This window comes from Megalobrama amblycephala, linkage group LG21, assembly GCF_018812025.1.
Source record: "Megalobrama amblycephala isolate DHTTF-2021 linkage group LG21, ASM1881202v1, whole genome shotgun sequence".
Classification (NCBI taxonomy): Eukaryota; Metazoa; Chordata; class Actinopteri; order Cypriniformes; family Xenocyprididae; genus Megalobrama; species Megalobrama amblycephala.
In genome coordinates, this window is record NC_063064.1 from 9,754,406 (window position 1) to 9,773,195 (window position 18,790).

General features: G+C 35.7%; 1 protein-coding gene across 1 annotated transcript in view; it reads right to left on the minus strand.

Moving 5' to 3' along the window:
- Positions 1-2,756: 2,756 nt before the first annotated feature.
- The window catches only part of rbms2a (RNA binding motif, single stranded interacting protein 2a), a 66,373-nt gene continuing 50,339 nt past the window's right edge, over positions 2,757-18,790 (minus strand). Inside the window, 11 exon segments of the mRNA XM_048172062.1 lie at positions 2,757-2,888; positions 4,638-4,725; positions 4,816-4,893; positions 5,711-5,821; positions 5,941-5,991; positions 9,675-9,768; positions 9,885-9,928; positions 10,056-10,165; positions 10,262-10,325; positions 10,327-10,342; positions 10,650-10,807. Coding sequence (XP_048028019.1) covers positions 4,645-4,725; positions 4,816-4,893; positions 5,711-5,821; positions 5,941-5,991; positions 9,675-9,768; positions 9,885-9,928; positions 10,056-10,165; positions 10,262-10,325; positions 10,327-10,342; positions 10,650-10,807 — 807 coding nt within the window. The 3' untranslated portion in view covers positions 2,757-2,888; positions 4,638-4,644.

Consider the following 18,790-nt stretch of genomic DNA (forward strand, 5'->3'; position numbering starts at 1 on the left):
AGCGAAACGTTAAAGGAATTAGTTCACTTTCAAATAAAATTTCCTGATAATTTACTCACCCCCATGTCATCCAAGATATTCATGTCTTTCTTTCTTCAGTCGAAATGAAATTAAGGTTTTTGATGAAAACATTCCAAGATTATTCTCCTTATAGTGGACTTCAATGGGCACCAAACGGTTGAAGTGCAGCTTCAAAGGGCTTTAAACGATACCAGACGAGGAATAAGGGTCTTATAATTTTCGAAAAAAATACAACCGTATATGCTTTATAAACACAATTGATCGCCTTGCACGTGATTCCGCTTTCTGTATTCTTCAAAAAGCTTACACCGTATGTCCTACGCCTTCCCTATTAAACGTACGGAAAAACAGAAACTGGCTCCTCATTTCCTCGGCTGACTGCGCACGCTCCTCCTCAAACGTACGAGGTGTTTATACTTGACGCGCTCGCCATTGTACTATTCTTTGAAATGACAGGTTCTCGAAACCCTCAGGAAGCAGAGGTGAGAAGAAGGTACACGTGACATATACACTTCACCAAACACACACTACAAAAGAACCAAAGAATCATGTGAAGTCCAGAAATTATTACTTGTGACATTAGAAGAAAATATATGGATATGAACATACGTATAAAGAACTAACGTATAAAACTAAAATGAACAATCTCTTAAATATTTTCTGATTTCATTAAACATTTTTTTTTTTTTTAATTTCATGGACATTTTTATTGAACATGGACCTTTATTTTCATTAAAAGGGCATATTTATGCTATTGTAGACTCATTTTGTAAACGCGAAACAATTAATTTAGACGCGCAAACAGGGTGCCGGTACAGATGACATGCATGCTCTGTCAGATTCGCCTAGAATTCGTGCATATACAGAAGCGAAGCTGCGCACAAAGTTACAAAAAATACCGTGCACACCGCCCAGCGAAATCAGTTCGCCCGCAGTCAATGAACACTTTCGCCAAAGTCGCAATGATGTCATTTTTGCTGCACGCACCCAAGTGAACTTGCTGACATGTCGAGTGTGAATCAGGCTTAACAAATGTGTCATTAAATGCCTACAAATTTATAAAACTGATCTGAGATCAAGTAAAAATCACATATAGAGGTTCACATAGATAATCACTCCTAACGGCGAACCACTTCTTTGAAACATTTGAAACATTTCTAGGCAGTAATGACGTAACGAAGCCTCGTTCACTGAAATCACATGACTTTGGCAGTTTGATACGCGCTCCAAATCACTGGTTCGAAACAAATGGTTTGAAGCTTCACGGAGCAGTGTTTCGCCCATCACTACACAAGTCCAAGATGTCTGCCATATCGGTCAACGCAACATATATAAAACATGACTAAGTTACCTTTTATATGTTTAGGTATGGCTACTTGAAAACAAGACAAAATACTGATTAAACTACAAACCTTAGAGGCCAGATAAAAACAAATGCCTTGATTTTCTTCTACGGTCATTGTTATTTTGTCCTACTGCATGTGTCATACCAGTAAAACAGCGTAACGGCGAATCTTTCCTTTAAGTCTACCAAAATGACAGCAGTTACCAACAGGTGAGTTTGATTAATATGCTCTATTACAGCATGAAGAAAGATTCGCTGATTTATGGCAGTCCCGTATTAAGACACTTCATCAGGTCAATATGTTATCATCACTTTTATGAACTAACAAACCACTTAATGTCACTTCCTCTGGACCTCTGTTAGCCAATGAAAGTCATATTTATGAAACACTATGTACATTACAATGCACATTTCCAATGCTTTTGGAAACCTGAAATATTTGGTGCCATTACACACACCAAAAAATACTAAATCAGCCCTATCTCTCATTTTAGCTATAGTATCAAGGCAGGAGACAGAAGTTTAATTCTAAAATGATTAATTATGCTTTTTTACATTTTCATATTTTAAATAAAACTGAATTGATCCAGAACACTGTAACGTTAGGCACAAACTGTTTCACAGGTAATCATTAGATTTAAAATGCCCCTCATAAAACACCTTTTTACAAAAATCTGATTCATTTCCATTAATAAATTTAAAAAAGCTTAACGGCTGAAGCACTTTGAAAATAACTGGATAATCTCACAATATCAGATATTCTATATTTCTGCATCTAATAGTTCATAAGAACTTGAAAGACAAATCTATATTGCCTTGGTATGTACCAAAAAAAAATTTTTTTTCAATAAATAATAATTTAATGATTGTCTGATGCTTTCAGAAAAGTGATGATCAAATTAGAGTGATTTTATCACTATTTCTTTGAAGATTCTTAAGATGGCAAGACATGAAGAAGTGGCTTTAAATGGTTTCTTCACCGGATTATCACACAACAAACTCAAAAATAGGACAAATAAAATGCATTGTTTGCATCTTTATCTGTACAAAAATATCTTACTGCTGCTGACTGAAGAAAAAAAAAGAACAAATCTAAAAAAAAAAATTGCATATTTTACAAAAAAATAAAAGACATGTTTTTTACTTTCTCTTTTCTCATCCTCCCATATTAAAGAATTAGTTCTTAAAAATAAGAATTTGCCATTAACGTGCATAAAAGAACACATTGTGTTTTCCTAACCCTTTTCTAAATGATCTTTGTTTTTTAAGCTTTTTTGTTTTGTTATCAAAATAGATCAATTGATAGCTCTTTTGCACAGTCTCCCACTGTTGGCTGAGTGACACCTGAAGAGAGAGGAGTTGAACAAAAGATGACTGATGTCCTTTTTTGTCTCTGTTCTACAAAAGATACACGTTCCTTTTGTGATCCTTATCCCCTCTGCTACTCTCTGTCTGTGGTAATCCGTAAATCTCCCCGAGAGATTCCCATTGTCCACAGCAATATATAGCACCTCCAGAGGACCTGCAGAGAGAGAGAGAGAGAGAGAGAGAGAGAGAGAGAGAACAACAGGATAAAACGACCCAATTAAATTATTTACTTTTTTTTTCTTTTGTTTTGATTCCCAGTGTGTTAAGTGGTGAAAATGGCCTAAAAAGTATGGCAACAACCTAAAACTAGACAAGTTGGATGACAAACTTTGATGTTGGCTTGACAAAGCCTTGTCTGAAAGTTTATAACTTTGAAAAGCTTGAAGTTCGAAGGTTTTACTTAAAGTAAATAAAATGTTGTTAAAAATGTTTCAGCAAGTAGCTAGCATATTTTAATGCTGCCTTCACATGCTCTCAGAATTAACAAAACTTCGAAACTTGAACGCAATGAGCTCGTAATCACGACTTCAGAAGTGGGAATCATCAAATTTCCAATAGCACGTGAAGGCAGCATAACACATCGCTAACATTTTTTAACATGTTGCTAACATGTTTTAACACACTGCTATCATGTTTTAGCATGTTTCTAACATATTTCTAACATGTTTTACCAAGTTTTAGCATGTTTTAACACATTACAAGTATGTTGCTAACATGTTTTAACACGTTTTAGCATATGCTATGTTTTAGCATGTTTTTTTAATCAATGATTTAACACTTGCTATCATGTCTTAGCATCTTTCTAACATATTTCTAACATATTTTACCAAGTTGCTAACATGTTTTAACACATTACATGCATGTTGCTAATGTTTTAACACACTGCTATCATGTTTTAGCATATTTCTAGCACATTTCTAACATATTTTACCAAGTTGCTTCGTTTTGACATTACATGTTGCTTACACGATTTAACACTGCTAACATAATTAGAAACATGCTAAAACATAGCATTTTTTATCATGTTTGCTAACATGTTTTAACACATATGTTTTAGCATGTTTCTAACATATTTCTAACAAGTTTTACCAAGTTTTATCAATGATTTAACATCACTAGCATGATTTAACATTGTTATCACGTTTTAGCATATTTCTAGCATATTTCTAACATATTTTACCAAGTTGCTAACATGTTTTGACACATTACATGTTGCTTATGTGATTTAACACTGCTAGCATAATTTAACACATTGTTAGCATGTTTCTTGGATGAATTAACATACTGCTAACATGTTTTAACATGTAACTAACATGATTTAGCATGAAGTTAACATTTTTATCATGAATTAGCACATTGTTACCATGTTTAAACATATTGCTAACATGATTTATCACACTGCTAGCATAAATTATCAAGGTTACCATGTTTTAACATAATGTTAACATGATTTGACACATTGCTAAAATAAATGATCACATTATTAACATGTTGCTGATTTATCATGGTGTTAGGATGTTTCTAGCATGATTTAACACATTGCTAGCATGTTTCAACATGTTCATAATGATTTACCATGGTGTTAGGATGTGTTAGGATGTTTCTAGCATGAACTAAGACATTTCTAGTATATTTTAGCATGTTACTAACATGTTTTAACACCCTTGCTAGCATGTTTCAACATGTTGTTAGCATGTCCTAGGTTAGTTGCTAAGCTTTGCTAGTGATAAAGATAGTTAAGATAAGATTGACTTTTGTCAAGCCAACATAAAAATCGAAACTTCAGAAATGCAGCAGTGCAGCACGCTGGCTATACATATGAAAGACAAATGCACAGTGCCAAAAACCTGGCATTTGATAGACAGCACACTGAATGTTTCTAATCTTTTATGCGTTGTATTACCGTAGCTTCATTTGCTGTGTTGATAGGAGTAATTAGTGTGTTCCGAAGGCGTCTCCATGGAAACCTGCTGCTGTTGTCCACTGTTTTCCTGCATCACAAAAAATGACAATTAATCAAATCTAAACAATGAACCTGTTCAGCTTTTAAAGCAGTGTGTGATGATGAACGGTTGTCATACCTCTAATGTAACACTAGAGGGAGGCACTGGGGTGTACTGAGGGATGTATGTCCCTTGCATAGCTGTATTAGGAATATACTGCAGACAACATAAATAAAATCAATGGTTAAACAACTTTGCTTATCTTTTAAAGAGCCCCTATTATGCTATTTTAAAGGTTCCTAATTTTGTTTTGTCGTCTCCTACAACAGGTTCACATTCATCCAAGGTCAAAAACACTTTAATTTTCTCATAATATCCATTTCAGCATCAGCTCTTTTCTTTCAGTGTCTGAAACGGTTCGATCAAAGATTCGGTATCTCTAAACCTCCGTCCTTTCGGAGAGCTGCTCTGCTCTGATTGGTCAGATTGGCCCAGTCTGTTGTGATTGGTCGACAGTGTCAGAAACCAGACGCTCATTACAATATCTGAATTTCAGCTCTTGATTCACAGTGATTCGAACAGTAATGATGGCATCGGTTTTACTGTATCAATCTCATCAAAGTGGATTTGCTTTGGTAGCAGAAAACAGCAACATGAACAACATGAACCAAACTCTTCCAGTCTCAGATACAACTACAGTGTTTGAGGGCGGGGCAAAGCAGACGCTGTTCAGTCCAATGAAGAGCATAGACTGGCATTATGCAAATTAGTTACAAACCTACGCAGGCTCAGCAGGAAGTGAGACTGGAATTACTGACGACTCGTTTCAGCAGCTTCTTTTAGGAGACAAAAAATCTTATCTTTGAAACTTTGCAGACCTTTTACATTCACAAACAGCTTTATACACTGAATAAAAGGCAATATCCCAAAAAGTATAATAGGGGCACTTTGATAACTGCTAATTAGATTCTACAACAAAGACAAACTCCTATTGAGGAATTATTAAAAGTGAAAATCATTGTAACAGGCCCACCGTTCCAGCGCTGCCGAGCGACAGGTGACCGAGCTGCTGGGTCAGGGGTCCGATCATAGACGTGGGCTGAATGGACATCGGGTGATCCATAGCTGGAGTCAGAACGGTCCCCTACACACAAGGTGATTCTTTCGTTATTGAAGGGAAGATAAAACACTGGATGCATGTAAAGTACAGTAAAGCTACAGTTTGATGATATAACCTACGAATAGACATCTGTGAGCACTCACAGTGGGCTGCATGAGGTACGACTGATGATGCATCCAGGATGGGCTGTGCACCTGTGGATCCAGACAAAAAAAATGATGTATATATCACTTCTCTGACTGAACCTGTCCTTTGCAAACTCCCCGCTGCCTTTCATGCCGTTCATCTCTCTCCACTTCAGCCTCACACTGCAGGCACTAGCCAAATATTGGACCTGAATTCAAATGCACCGTACCAGCCAAAATTAACTAGCTATCCCACAGTGCATTTGGATCCATATGCTGCTCATTTATTGCCAGACAGTACCGTTAGTGACAGTGACTGGAGTGGGACGGGGGGTGCATCTAAAAACAGCCTTTACATGAGCCTTTATACACATACTGTACATAGACTACAAAAGATTGGAATAGTTTTTGAAAGAAGTCTCTTCTGCTCACCATGGCTACATTTATTTGATCAAAAATATAATAAACACAGTAATATTGTTAAATGTTATTACATTTTTAAAAGAACTGTTTTCTATGTGAATGTTGTAAAATGTAATTTATTCCTGTGATCAAAGCTGAATTTTCAGCATCAACATATATATTCTAATAGGATGATTTGCTGCTCAGGGGGTAAATACATTTATTTACTTATTTATTTAAATAGTTTACTTTATATTTTTTTGTATTCGCCGGCAAAATGTGAATCATTGTCCATCATTTTGCAAGCAATTGTTGATAAAGAAAAATGTCATGTCGTAATATTGGAAATTTTTCCATTTTAAACCGTGAAGGCGAGTGGATATCACACAAACAATATGCAAACTTTACGCTAGAGTTATGCCGGTAAAGGCATCTCAAACTAGGGCTGTCAAACGATTAATCGCGATTAATCGCATACAAAATAAAAGTTTGAGTTTGCATAATATATGTGTGAGTAATGTGTGTAAATAATATGTATATATAAATACACACAAATTAATGTAGATATTTAAGAGAAATATGTTATTTATGTACAAAAAGTTTATTTATACAGTACAGTCCAAAAGTTTGGAACCACTAAGATTTTTAATGTTTTTAAAAGAAGTTTCGTCTGCTCACCAAGGCTACATTTATTTAATTAAAAATACAGTAAAAAACAGTAATATTGTGAAATATTATTACAATTTAAAATAGCTGTGTACTATTTAAATATATTTGACAAAGTAATTTATTCCTGTGATGCAAAGCTGAATTTTCAGCATCGTTACTCCAGTCTTCAGTGTCACATGATCCTTCAGAAATCATTCTAATATGCTGATTTGCTGCTCAATAAACATTTATGATTATTTTCAATGTTGAAAACAGTTGTGTACTTTTTTTTTCAGGATTCCTTGATGAATAGAAAGTCCAAAATAACAGCATTTATCTGAAATACAAAGCTTCTGTAGCATTATACACTACCGTTCAAAAGTTTGGGGTCAGTAAGAATTTTTTTTTTTTTTTTTTTTTTTTAAAGAAATTAAAGAAATAAATACTTTTATTCAGCAAGGATGCATTAAATCAATCAAAAGTGGCAGTAAAGACATTTATAATGTTACAAAAGATTTGATTCTTTTGAACTTTCTATTCATCAAATAATCCTGAAAAAAAATATTGTACACAAATATTTTGTACAATTGTACACATTAAATGTTTCTTGAGCAGCAGATCAGCATATTAGAATGATTTCTGAAGGATCATGTGACACTGAAGACTGGAGTAATGATGCTGAAAATTCAGCTTTGCATCACAGGAATAAATTACTTTGTGAAATATATTCAAATAGAAAACAGTTATTTTAAATTGTAATAATATTTCACAATATTACTGTTTTTACTGTATTTTTAATTAAATAAATGTAGCCTTGGTGAGTAGACGAAACTTCTTTTAAAAACATTAAAAATCTTAGTGGTTCCAAACTTTTGGACTGTACTGTATATAATATAAATTATATAAAAATCTAAATAAATACATATACTTAAATATTAAATATTATAGTAAATATTTCTATGTCAAATATATACATGGATGTGTTTGTATTTATATATACATAATTATTACACACAGTACACCTACATATATTAGGCAAACTTAAACTTTTATTTTGTATGCGATTAATCGTGATCAATCGTTTGACAGCCCTATCTCAAACCCCAGTCAACTATTCACTAGAGAAACTGAAATCTGACCAAGGTTTTTCAATCTGACGCTGCATTAACAGTGCATATTGAGACGATGAGAGCTAAATCTACTTCAACATGCTCTTAATTTATTTTCTAAATATTTCTCTTGTGGCCCATGCGTAGTGAAAAAAAAAAAAATGAAAAGAAGTATTTTGTGTTATACAAGTTTTTAATGAGGAATAAGCTAATCTAACATCTTTTATTCTCATTGCAGTGCATATTTGATGCATTTTTGAAACATTTTTGAATGGTAGCGTTTCAGTTTCCACAGAATATTAAGCAGCAAAAACTGCACGAAAGCATCAAATCAGCATATTAGAATGATTTCTGAAGGATCATGTGACACTGAAGACTGGAGTAATGATGCTGAAAATTCAGCTTTGATCACAGGAATAAAATGCACTTTACTATATATTGACATAGAAAACAGTTCTGTTAAATTGTAATAATAATTCACAGTATTTAATTTTAAATGTTATTCTTCTTTTGAAAACATAAAAAAAAAAAAAAAAAAATCATACCAACCCTAAACTTTTATAAATATGCCACAAAAAAAGGATGCAATGAATGACTATTATTTTAATTTTTGGGTGAGCTATTTAAGCTATAAGTGTTTAATGTGCTTAATAGTTCTCTGACCATTAAAATAAATCTTCAGATAAGACAAATGTTACGTGCTAGCAGACTGAGCTGTAGCGTCATTGCTCAGTATTCCAGCTCTAATGGGCCGTTCAGTGTGCTTTGAGCACGCGTGTCAGACCTACAGGATCTCAGCGAGTAGTATTTGCTTTTGCCTGCTTCATCCATCAGCACTCAATAAGGTGTCAGAATTCCCACAACCCTCAGCTCAGCTGAGTCACTGCGGTCTGAGATTCTCACCCAGCGCATGCTGTGAGTCACTGTGAGTTTTCTTCTGACTGCTGTCGGCTTTGGCACACGCTCAGCCTGAGCTCAGTATCTCAACAAAATGAAAAAATGGAATCTGGATTGACCTCAAGTATGCTAATAACTTGTGTGCAGAGAGAACTGATATAATTATTTTAAAGAGGATCTATTATGCCCATTTACAGTCTTGTTTTTATGCTGTTCCTATAACAGGGTTTTCCTGCTTGAATGTTGATTATTTTCCTCATATTCTCCATTGTTGCAGCTCCTCTCTTCCCAGTCTGTCAGTAATGCTCTGTTTAGTTCCCGTCTCTATGATGCCCCTCCTTCTGAAAAGCACAATGTGCTCTGATTGGTCACCTAGAGCAGTGTGTTGTGATGGGTCAAGTGCTTCAAGCATGTTTGGGAAATGTCCCGCCCCTTTACCACAACCACAACACACTACTAACTAACTCAGAACAGGCCCCGCCCCTTTATTCTGTGTATGAATTATGTAAATGAGGAATACTGTGAAGAAAACTCAAGACTACAATGGAGGCGTTTCAGGGTGACACTGATATAGAGAAGAACTCCCACGGGAGGGACTTTGGAAGAACTTTTTCATGCTCATAGAGCAACATTATACACTAAAGAAAGATGGAACATGGAAAAAAGCAGAATAAATCATCTTTAAATGATGCTCACCTGGTAGGACGGTACTTGTGAGGGCATGTATGGAGACAGAGAGGTCTGAGCGATCATTCTGTTTGGAGCGATGCTGTACGGAGAAGAATAAAACCTGAAAATAATAAGCAGGAACAATAAAATGGTCAATATTGTGATGATATATAGGCAAATATACACGTTTCCTTTTAATATACACATCAAATAGTAGGTTTGAGTGTCTGAACTCACCCATTCTGTAAGGCTGTTGGGTCGTATGTGAGCGTCATTCCTCCCTGAATGTAAAAGGAACATGATTAACTTTACATATAATGTACAGGGTCTGTATCGAGTACTCACATATGTAAATATAAATACTAATGCATATATAAGTCTCGCAGTCCACAATGAACGTTCTCATACCGTATCACCGTCTCTATGCCAGGGTCGACCGTTCTGTAGGTACTTTGCCTGGTTCTGTCGCTTCTTTTGTCCTCCATCAGCAAACTTGCACAACAACGGTTCTGTAGGTACTGCAGTCGAAGAGACCAGTTAACACCCCCAAAAATTTGTTTTAACATTTCTTTACTTGGGATTTATATAAAATAAATAAAATATATATCGTCTACCTGGCACTCCTGGTGGGGTTTTGATATATTTTCCATTAAAATGCTGAATGATAGCTTCACACTTTCTCTGTGGACTCCATCCTGTTATACAAAGACATGAATAAACAAATAAATGGTGGAAAAAGTGGTGAAATTAATTCATCAGCTTTATTTTTATGTGTGAAGTTAAGATTTCATGCATAAAAGATGGTAAAGGCAGGAATATCCCTGAATGAAATATTGAAACAAACGCACATATAAATAAACATCAACAATCTCATAATTAGCATACTGAACTTAAATGCGATTTTAAAATATTGTTAGCAAATTCTTATATCTGAGAAGTTATATAACTTTTCCCCCATGTGGTTTGGAGGATTCATTGCAGCTTGAGTGATGGATAAAGTACCTTGCAAAGCCAACGCCTCTGCTGGTTCCGTTAACGTCCCGCAAGATACGTGTGGAAATAACCTGGCCAAAGGATTTGAGCATGGCCTCCAGCTCCTGCTCGTCCATGGACACGGGCAGGTTAGAGATGTACAGGTTGGTAGGATCCTGTTCCTGTTGCTGGAAATAAATACATAAATTATATCTGACTGTACTAATCAGTCATACAATTCATAATTCACATGACGTCACACCCTTATTGGAACACCCACCTGGAGGCTGAGGCTTATTCATTTCACTTTTGGTGTAAAAGGGCCTTAGCATTTGCCAAAAAATACAACTTTTTTTGTTGTTATTAATAAACAAACAGCCAAACCCAGCCCATGTGAGAAAAAGTAATGCAAAAGTAATGTAACGCATTACTTTTCATAAAAAGTAACTAAGTAACACACAATTAGTTACTTTTTTTAAGGGAGTAACACAATATTGTAATGCATTACTTTTAAAAGTAACTTTCCCCAACACTGTCAGTTTCTAAATATGCTGTTTGTTTGGGTTTCCAATAACGAGCATTTGGGAACCCATATAAAGCCTGACGCGCTTTGTGTTTCATAGCGGAGTGTTGCACTGTTATTTACATATGTGTAAAGCATCTCAAACTCCATCTCTGCATGTGCTGAGAGTTTGGGTTGCTTATAATGTTCATCCACGGAACACAATGTGCCATTTCGCCCGATTTATAAGGTGAATCATTTATAAACCTACGCCAACACAGGAGAATACTTCAATATGTTTTCTAAATATGCAAACTGTTCTTTGCGATTTCCAAAAATAAAAGTTTAAACCCTCGCTGTAGCATTTCTATCACAAAGAAGTGGCTAAATAGAAAATGATTAAGTGGAGATTTGAATTAAATATGGTTTGGCCAATTTTAAACAAGGATTTGAGCTGCTGTAAAGTGTAACAACAACAATCATAGGCCGTTGACGTCCTCTGCGGGCATTTGTTATAATGCATAATGTACATAAGTTGATTGTTTATATTTGTCACACATGGTGCGTTCCAAACAAGATATATCTCCCTCTGAAGGGCACTTCGGAGTGAAAACAATCATGGCCGCCATATTGAAGGACCATTCCAAACTGAAGTGCTTAAAACTGGCGTCTTAAAAGGGCCCTTGGGAATGGTGGATTTCGAAGGGTACGACTGATGGACACTTCGGGCCCCCATGATCCTGTGCACAGGGAAGTTGTTTGACCTCACAGAATGGGTACAGGAGGCTCAGAGTTCAATTTTACCTATAAATGTTAAATACTGTTATATTTATGCGAGCTAGATTTGGTACATTATTATGGTCAAAACAACATTGTACTTCATCAAAAATGCTTTACAGATAACTTTATCAGTCCATTCAAATGTTTCAAATACACAGACACAATATACATTATATTTAATGTAAAAGACTGGCAGTAGCTTATAATGTTACTACAGTAAATGAATGCATATTAATACAAAGAGTACACCAGGGGAAAAAAGACGAAGGCGCCTCCTCGATTTTCTCCTTTAGATGACGCTGAAGTGCATTCCAAAAAAAGTGCATCCCTACACCCTTCATCCCTTTGAAGCTCTCACTACGAAGGGTAAACCCTTTAAAGGGATTAGGGCATGGGGATGAGCACTTCCGCATGGAACGCAGGGACAGTCACCAGTGAGAGTGCCCGTAATTGCCACTAGAGGGCACTCCACCCCGAACTTTTGCCACACCATCAAGGACTTCATTTCCCATATCCCACTGCCCAGACTAATCAGCCATGATTACATTCAGCTGTCTCATTAGCCTCACTAGCTCACCCTATATAAGCCAGCTCCACTCTGTCTTTCATTGCTAAGTTTTGCATCACTGTTGATACTGCACTTCTGAGCCATTTTATCTTGTTTTCCCGCGTCTTGGTTGATTCTGCCCCGTGTTCTGGATAACTCTTTGCCTGTGTACCCTGCCTTGTTTTGTGTTTGTTTTTTTGGACTGCCTACCTGTGTTTTGACCTATTGCCTGTGCTTGGATTATGATTGTGGATTACCTTCTCAATAAATACTGCATTTGGATCCTCAACTATTTGTGTCTCGGAGCAGTACGTTACAATATTATGTATATTATTTTATTTATTTTAACAGTGTTGTTCAATAAAACCATATAATTATTTGCTTCTGATACTTTATTTGAACCAAACATTATTGCCTCATTGTTATTATATATTATATGTATTTTAAGTCTTTTAAAGGCTATTGTTCACTTAGGCCTGAAAAAAACCTGATTACTCAATTAACTGTCAAAATAATCAACCGATTACTCGATTACTAAAATGATCGTTAGTGACAGCCTTATAAAATATTTCATATAGTCATTTCTACTTTTCATAGTGATAGCATTAATAGTTTATAGTAACAATTTTCCATTTTCCTTCATCTCACACACTACTACCAATTTACCTGTCATATCCATTTTTGTATTAGAAATATATGTGCCAAAACTATAACTGTACCATTTATAGAATCATAAAGATAAATCCCAAGATCACAACATAGATTTAATACAAGATGGATGGGGGGAATTATAACACTTTCAGCTGTCAGGAATAGTGTGAGTTTAAAGCAGAAGCTTAAGTGGGACATAAATTATAATGATATGAAATGGTTTAACCAATCATCACTCTATATATATATATATATATATATATATATATATATATATATATTAGGGCTGCACGATTAATCGCATGCTTTTGTCATGCGTGTCTCGTCAGTAAAGCCGGTTCTGTGATTAGCGGTAAATGTCCATCACCTGCTTTCAAATGGAGCGGCACTTAATATACAGAGTCGTAGTTCGCGGACAAGCTACGCAATATCGCGTTCGTAATCGAAAGCGATTCATCTGCGATTATGAACACGATATTGCGTAGCTTGTCCACGAACTACGGCTCTGTATATTAAGTGCCGCTCCATTTAAAGCAGGTGATGGACATTTACCGCTAATCACAGAACCGGCTTTACTGATGAGACACGCATGACAATCTCGTGCAATTAATCGTGCAGCCCTAATATATATATATATATATATATATATATATATATATATATATATATATATATATATATATATATATATATATATATATATACTATCTTAGTTTCACAGACAGGGCTTAGCCTAAGCCAGGATTAAGCCTTATTTCAATTAGGGTATTTAAGTAGCTTTTATAAACATACCCTAGAAAAAAAAACATTACTTGTGTGCATCTTGAGACAAAACAATGGCTCTGACATATTTTAAGATCTGTCAGTGCACGTTGCTTACAGTTAAAACAGCTCAAACCTGCATTCTAGTCTAGGACTAGCTTAAGCCTGTGAAACCAGGGGTTAAAGATTCAATTTTTCCAATCAGTCATAGAATTATTTCATAACTAGCGTTTGCCCCTGCCCTCCCAGCTAAGATAACATTTTGTATGCTAGCTATCAGCTACAGTGTTTATCATCTGCCTTATCTTGACTCAAATGCATCAAATTCAAAAGCATCCTCCTAAAAATCAGTTTTCAACTTTCTCACACTTTTTATCAGGCAGAGAGAACTTTACAGCACATGCGCTGAATAAATGTCATCACTGTATTTTATTTTATTTTTATTTTTTTGCAACTAAATAAATTGTATTTTATGAGTACCCCTTATGAACACCCCTGCATCATCATTTATTAGTCAGAATCAAATAACAGCCTTGTTCACGTGCCTTTTTTCTTTCTAGACTTCTTCCTGAGCATCTCTGCAACATCACAAGCAGTCAGACACATTAAAGCCTAAAATATACTTCATTTCTTACGCATGCACTAGGATCAGAGCAAGTGACGCGAATTTTGTCATCAGCACAGTCCCATTTTTCTAACCTCGCGTACTCAGTATGCAAAGGTCGCACATGAGTATTTAAAAAAAAATTGCACTAATTTCTTTGTCCACAAGGTGGCAACAGTGCTTCTGGGCCATTGATTCACAGTGTAGTCAAAGAAAAAAACGGAATAAACAGAACAGAGGGAAATGCTATATTCGGAACCGCATACTAGTATACTACTTTTTTACTAATTTTACCACATCTTTCTACGGCAGAAACAGTGAGAGTAGTATGCTGTTCCGAATTCAGTAAAACACATGCAAGCTACAACAACAATAGATGACAACGTGGATGAGAGATTGTGCAAGGAGATTAGAAAGTACCCGCATTTGTACAACTCCAGCCTACAAACCTAAAAGATTATAAAAATGTGTATACTTGGTTATAACCTTGTGACAAAACAGAATGCAAGTTGTCGTAATGCGCATGCGTCGATGTCCTAGATGTAAAACCGAAGCACCACACAGCTTGACGACACAGTGGTCTGGAAAAAGAGTGAACAGAGAAACAGAAAGATGTGACAGACTGCTGCAGACAGACTCCATCTTTGCTCTGCTGGTCTCATCTTTCCCTGGAGAAAAAGATCTCCTTCCTGTTTCCATGACACACTTCCCAGACTATCTCTTAAACACATCAGAAGCTTTCTTTAAGAATGAAATAAACCACGATTTCCAATATATCAACAAAATATTCATGACACAATGTTTCGTTTAAAGAACATTAAGCATGTGCTCTTCCTATTTCTGCATTATTCAGCCTGTAAACGGTTACTGTACGCATACCGAGACGATGACATACTGCTACCAATACTTGCCAAAAGATGCAGTGTACAGCAGAACACACTGCACATATACTGTATCCCACAATGCAATGTCCTCAACTTGACCTTCTACTTCCAGTGTGGTAAATGAACCAGAAGTAATTATGTGCGCAGATGCATTATTTAAAGGGTTAGTTCACCCAAAAATGAAAACAATGTCATTTATTACTCACCCTCATGTCGTTCCACACCCGTAAGACCTTCATTAATCTTCAGAACACAAATTAAGATATTTTTGATGAAATCCGATGGCTCAGTGAGGCCTGCATAGCCAGCAATGACATTTCCTCTCTCAAGATCCATTAATGTACTAAAAACTAGGGCTGGGCGATAAATCGATTTTATCGATTAACTCGAATTTGACGTTAAGGGCGATTTGTTTTTAATGAAAATCGGTTTTCTCTTTAACTTCCACCACCGGCTCTCCCCTTAGGCTTCCGTAGTTCAGAGTGGGCTCGCCCTCCCCCCGCTTACCTTACAGTCAGCCGCACACAGACAACATAGCAGGTAACAGCGCAGAGCTCCTTCCAAAGAAAGGCACCGTTTCATCCGTTGTTTGGAATGGACTATATGCACGGAGCGTTCTTTAGAACTTCCGCATTAATATAAGCCAGCTCGAAAACTTCCGGTGAGATGTCATTTGCTGGTGTGTTGAGCATCAGTAGTGTAATACTTAGTTTATAATCAGATTATAGTCACTTAAATAGGCATAGCATCAATTTAGTTATTCAAACATAACACGCATACAAAATAAATAAATAAGGACGTACCTCAGTGTTCCTCCTCGGCTAAATTCAATTCGACCATCAGTTTTCACACTTTTATGTGAAAAAAAAAGCTTCAAAAATTAAATATTTATTGTACACTTTAGTTAGATTCATTTAATAAAATGTGTGTTTTTATAAGAGTGCTGAAATCATTGATCTTGCGCTGCATTGACTGACAGCTGCTGTGATTACAAGGTAAAAGTGCGGTATCACTTCCTGTTTAATTAATTCACCATAAAAGTTATTGTTTTTCTTAAGTTTTGTAAGTATTTCATACTTCACATTGACAAAATATATTTGTAAACCTAGTTACTTTATAATGTTTAACATTTAGTCAAAAACAAAGTGAAAAACGATTAGAGGAAATGGCTCACAAATGCGCAAATACATGCTACTTTGCCGCCACCTGCTGGTTAAAGTGGTAATATTGTCTTTTTTATTTTTAAATAAGTGTTTTCTATCAAATGATGAATTTACTATATTTTTAAACGATCGGTTTTACAATGGGGACAATCTCAGAAGGATGAACAAGTAATGTTTGTGGTCATCATAAACTGCATAAGCGAAAATCTGAACAAAATAAAGAGTACATTTGTTTTGAGCAATTTCTTTGTCGGTTGTTGTTTGTTTTTAAATAGAAAAAAAAAAATCGATTAAAATCGAAAATCGGGTTTGGTGTGAAAAAATCGGAGATTTTTTTTTTAAGTCATATCGCCCAGCCCTACTAAAAACATATTTAAATCAGTTCATGTGAGTACATGTTTTTAATATTATAAAGCTATTTTTGGTGCAAAAAAAAAAAAAAAATAACCTTATTTAGTGATCTTGATTTCAAAACACTGCTTCAGGAAGCTTCAGGGTTATGAATCTTTTGTGTCGAAATGATTGTAGGGGCTAAATCACGTGACTTTGGCGCTCCGAACCGCTGATTCGACACGCTGATTCATAACGCCTCGAAGCTAAATATGGACAGATTGGGTTGTTTTCCAGCCACCTTTTTCAACCAATTTTGATTGATTATTTTTAGCCAAATTATATTAGTAAAAGGCATCTCACCATGGGGCAAATGTGGGGTAAAGCTAAATAAGGCATAATCTTGTGAGGTATAGACCTTTAACCCAACCTGCTGGGTTTGTCCATATTTAACCCAACTTAGGTTGTTTTTAACCCAGCATTTTTTAGAGTGTAAATAAGTCGTTATTTTGTTTTTTTTGGCACACCAAAAATATTCTCGTCGCTTTATAATATTAATATTGAACCACTGTACTCACATGAACTGATTTAAATATGTTTTTAGTACATTAATGGATCTTGAGAGAGGAAATGTCATTGCTGGCTATGGAGGCCTCACGGAGCCATCGAATTTCATAAAAAATATCTTAATTTGTGTTCTGAAGATGAACGAAGGTCTTACGGGTGTGGAACGACATGAGGGTGAGTAATAAATGACAGAATTTTCATTTTTGGGTGAACTAACCCTTTAACTAGTTATTCTTAAAAATCAGTAAAGATTTTACAGCAAAAAGACACGTGAACCACAACCTGAAGATTGATGTTTTTACAATTTTTCAATCAGAATATCTTCTCCTCCCTCTTGCAGCATCTCTTCTCTTCTCTGATGACGAGCAACCTGTCACTCACATGAGATCCACCAATAACAAACCACAACCATCCAATCAATTCCCACAGACAAAATCAAGCCCCGCCCTACATTTGTTTTTGTTCCAGAAGCCATGTCACTCGGATACACGAAGAAAAGACTATCACAACTTCTGTTTTGTGCTGACTTTAATTCTTGTGCACAGTGACACAGTAAGCGCTCACTTTTATGGTTAAAATAAAACAATTGTTGTTCTTTTTCAATGTAAAGTTTGTAGGTTCACCGTGGATGTTTAGCTAGCATTTATCAGTGTGCATGTGTGTGTTAAAAGTGTGTGTCTCCGTATGACCCTCACACACTCCCTGTGTGTTGTACAAACGAGAGTCTGGGAGACACACAGGGATCAACAGAGCCATTCTCACACACACACACACACACACACACACACACACACACACACACACACACACACAAGGCAGCAAAACGGCAAACAATGCCACAGAACGTGCCAGAGAAAAGACTCAGATAGCCAAGAGACATAAACATATCTTTATCTAGTCAAATGTGTGTCAATTGATCGTATCATTGGGAATAAAGATAGTTTCACATCAGTGTGTGTGTGTGTGTGTAAACCAGCCAAGCATTACCTAACCAACGTCAACAAACCTCATCATAAAACCTGAATCTTGACTCATGTCCAGGAAGCCACGCAGGGACAGGTTCATGATACTGGTGTGTAAATGTGTACGTACTGACAGTCTACTTACAGGATAGCACTTTATTTTACATTCCTGTCCTGTATGTACAAATGTTTGGGGTCAGTCAGAATTTTTTATGTTTTTGAAAGAAGGATACATTTATTTGATCAAAAATACAGCAAAAACAGTAATATAGTAAAATATTATTACAAAAAAAAAAAAAAACGTTTTCTATGTGAATATATAGTAAAATGTAATTTATTCCTGTGATCATTTTCAGCATCATTACTCCAGTCTTCAGTGTCACATGATCCTTCAGAAATCATTCTAATATGATGATTTG